The sequence below is a fragment of the Geospiza fortis genome, unplaced genomic scaffold (genome assembly GCF_000277835.1).
Source record: "Geospiza fortis unplaced genomic scaffold, GeoFor_1.0 scaffold392, whole genome shotgun sequence".
Lineage (NCBI taxonomy): Eukaryota > Metazoa > Chordata > Aves > Passeriformes > Thraupidae > Geospiza > Geospiza fortis.
Window position 1 is genome coordinate 456,589 of NW_005054541.1, and position 2,607 is coordinate 459,195.

Genomic DNA, 2,607 nt, shown 5'->3' on the forward strand with positions numbered 1-2,607 from the left:
AGCCCAGCCCCTTGCCCAGTAGCCAACAGAGCCATCCACTGGCCAACAAAACACCTCCCTAGCCAACAAAGGGCTCCACAAGTCAATAAAGAGTAGTGCAAGCCAGCAAAGTGCCCCACTAGGCAATGCAGAGTCCCACCAGCCAGCATAGTGGTTCGCTAGCAACTGTAGTACCCCATTCACCAACCAGGCACCCCACTAGTTAGCAGAGTACCCTACTTGCCAACGTAGTCTCCCACTAGCCCGCAAAGCATCCTTATAGCCAACGTAACACACCACTAGCCAATATAGCATCCCATCAGCCAAGGCAGCTCAACACAAGCCAACATAGCACTCATCAGCCATCCCAGAGCTGCACTAGCCAGCACAGGACACCATCAGCCAGCAAACCTCCCTTGCCTCCTGGTATAGCCCCCTACGAGCCAACATAGCAGCCCACTAAGCCACCCTCATTTCCTTGCCCTGGCTACCCAAGCATCCCACCACCCCAAACTGGTCGCAGTAGCTCCCCCAGCTAACACCCATGCCCACAGCCAGGGCGCCCCTCACAAGCCTGCACGTGTCCTCACTGGCCATTCTACTGGCTGCTGTGGCACTTCACTGGCCAAACAATCCATCTGGGTGGGGGGCATGGGGGGGCATGGGTGTGCCCCGGGGCGTTCTGATGTCTGTGGGGCCGCTCACACTCGGTGCCCCCAGTGCCCGTCTCCAAGCCCTTCGTGCGGCCGACGGCGGCGGCGGCAGCGGAGGGGGCGGCCGTGGCCCTGACGTGCACCGTGCGGGAGGGGACGGAGCCGCTGAGCTTCTCCTGGCAGCACCAGGAGCCCCGGGGGGGGCCCTCAGTGCCCCCTGTGGGGCTGGGGGGCTCCAGGGCAGAGCTGCAGCTGACACCTGCCAACCGCAGCCACACGGGCTGGTACATCTGCACCGTGAGCAACGAGGTCAACAACCGCAGCAGCGACCCCGTCTACCTGGACATTGTCTGTGAGTGCCCTGGGTGCCACCCACCTCGGGGGGCCCTCAGCCACCAGCTGGGGGGGCATCTTCAGGGCTGGGGCCATCCATGGCATGTCTGTGGCCACCACAATGCTCTGTGAGTTGTCCATGGCCACTGAACACGCTGCCACCATGGTATGTCCATAGCTATCATGGAACACCCATGGACATCATGTATCCTGCCACTGTGATGCCTCTGTGGCCACCACTATGTCTCTATGGCCACCAGGGTATGGCTTCTCGTTGCCTTGATGTATTCATGGCCATCATACACCCCACTGGCATAATGCCTCTCTAGCCACCATGGCCACCATGTGTGCTGCCACCACGATGCATCCGCGGCCACTGTGTGTCTTGGTGCGCTCACAGCCCTCACGGTGCACCCTTTCTAAGGGAGCTTTGCTGCCCTGCTTCCCACCAGTGGGAGGAAGCCCAGGGAGGGCTGTGTCCCCTCGGTGGGGCTGTCCCTGCCTAAAGGGCCCCGTGTCCCCACAGATGGCCCCGATGAGCCGGCCATCCGTGTGGAGCCCTTCTCCCCAGAACAGGGGGGCTTCTCGGCGGGTGAACGGGAGGACGTGGTGCTGAGCTGCCTGGCTCCCTCCAACCCCCCCAGCCGCTATGTCTGGCTGCACAACGGCTCCCAGGTGCACGTCGGCCAGACCTACGTGATCACTGCCATCGCCCGTGCCCAGGCGGGCACTTACACCTGCCTGGCCGAGAACAGCCACCTGCAGACCCGCACCCAGGCCACCATCGTCCTCACTGTCTACTGTGAGTAACCCCGCGGGGGCCCTGGGTCCCCACAGGGCGAGACGGACCAGCGCAGCTCCCTGGTGAGGATGTGGGAGGGAGGGTGGGGCTGGGGGGAACGCACGCTCTCGCCCAGTGCCGATGGTCTCCTGCAGATCCACCAGCAGGGAGCCCCAGCTGCTCCGCCCTGGCCTCCGATGATCAGCGGGATGTGGCCCTGCGGTGCCGCTGGCTGGGGGGCTTCCCCCTGGCCCGGCTGCGCTGGGTGGGCCCCCAGGAGGAGGAGGAAGAGGAGGAGGAAGAGGGCTTGACGGGCACCAGCTTTTCCATGGCCACCAGGATCCAGTCAGGGGCACACACCAGGAACGGCGCAGCTCCTTCCTGCCTGGCCTCCCACCCCGCACTGCCACTGGGGGCTGCCTGTGGGACCACCCTGTGTGAGTGACAAGGGGCCCAGCTGCCCCCCAGCCCCCTTTGTGACCCCCTGGTGTCACAGCAGAGCTGCAGTGACCCCGCGCCGTGGCCAAACCACGGATGGGCGCTCCAGGGTGCTGCTGCCTTTCCTGGGACCTTCAGCACTTCCAGCTTGCTCCAAAACGGGGACGCTGTGGCACGGCCGGGATTGCCGAACCCCCGTCACCCTGGGAGGGGAATGTGTCTCCTTTTTGGGGTGCTTTGGCACAGCGTGGCAGTGCCCCGCTCCGACACCGCTCCGTCCCACAGGGGTCCCGTGGGGCGGCCCCAGCTGCGCGGCGGCGGCCACCAAGGGTGACGAGTACGTGATGCTGCGGTGCCGCTGGGAGGGGGGCACGCCGCTCGTCACCCTGCGCTGGCGGGACAGTGCGGGGCGCACCCCGGGCG

At 65.0% G+C, this 2,607-nt stretch overlaps 1 protein-coding gene across 1 annotated transcript in view; it reads left to right on the forward strand.

Annotated features, from left to right (window-relative positions):
* The window catches only part of VSIG10L2 (V-set and immunoglobulin domain containing 10 like 2), a 4,855-nt gene that overhangs the window by 500 nt on the left and 1,748 nt on the right, over positions 1-2,607 (forward strand). The window contains exons 2-5 of the mRNA XM_031063908.1: positions 700-984; positions 1,492-1,767; positions 1,902-2,183; positions 2,470-2,586. Coding sequence (XP_030919768.1) covers positions 700-984; positions 1,492-1,767; positions 1,902-2,183; positions 2,470-2,586 — 960 coding nt within the window. The remainder of the gene's footprint in view (positions 1-699; positions 985-1,491; positions 1,768-1,901; positions 2,184-2,469; positions 2,587-2,607) is intronic.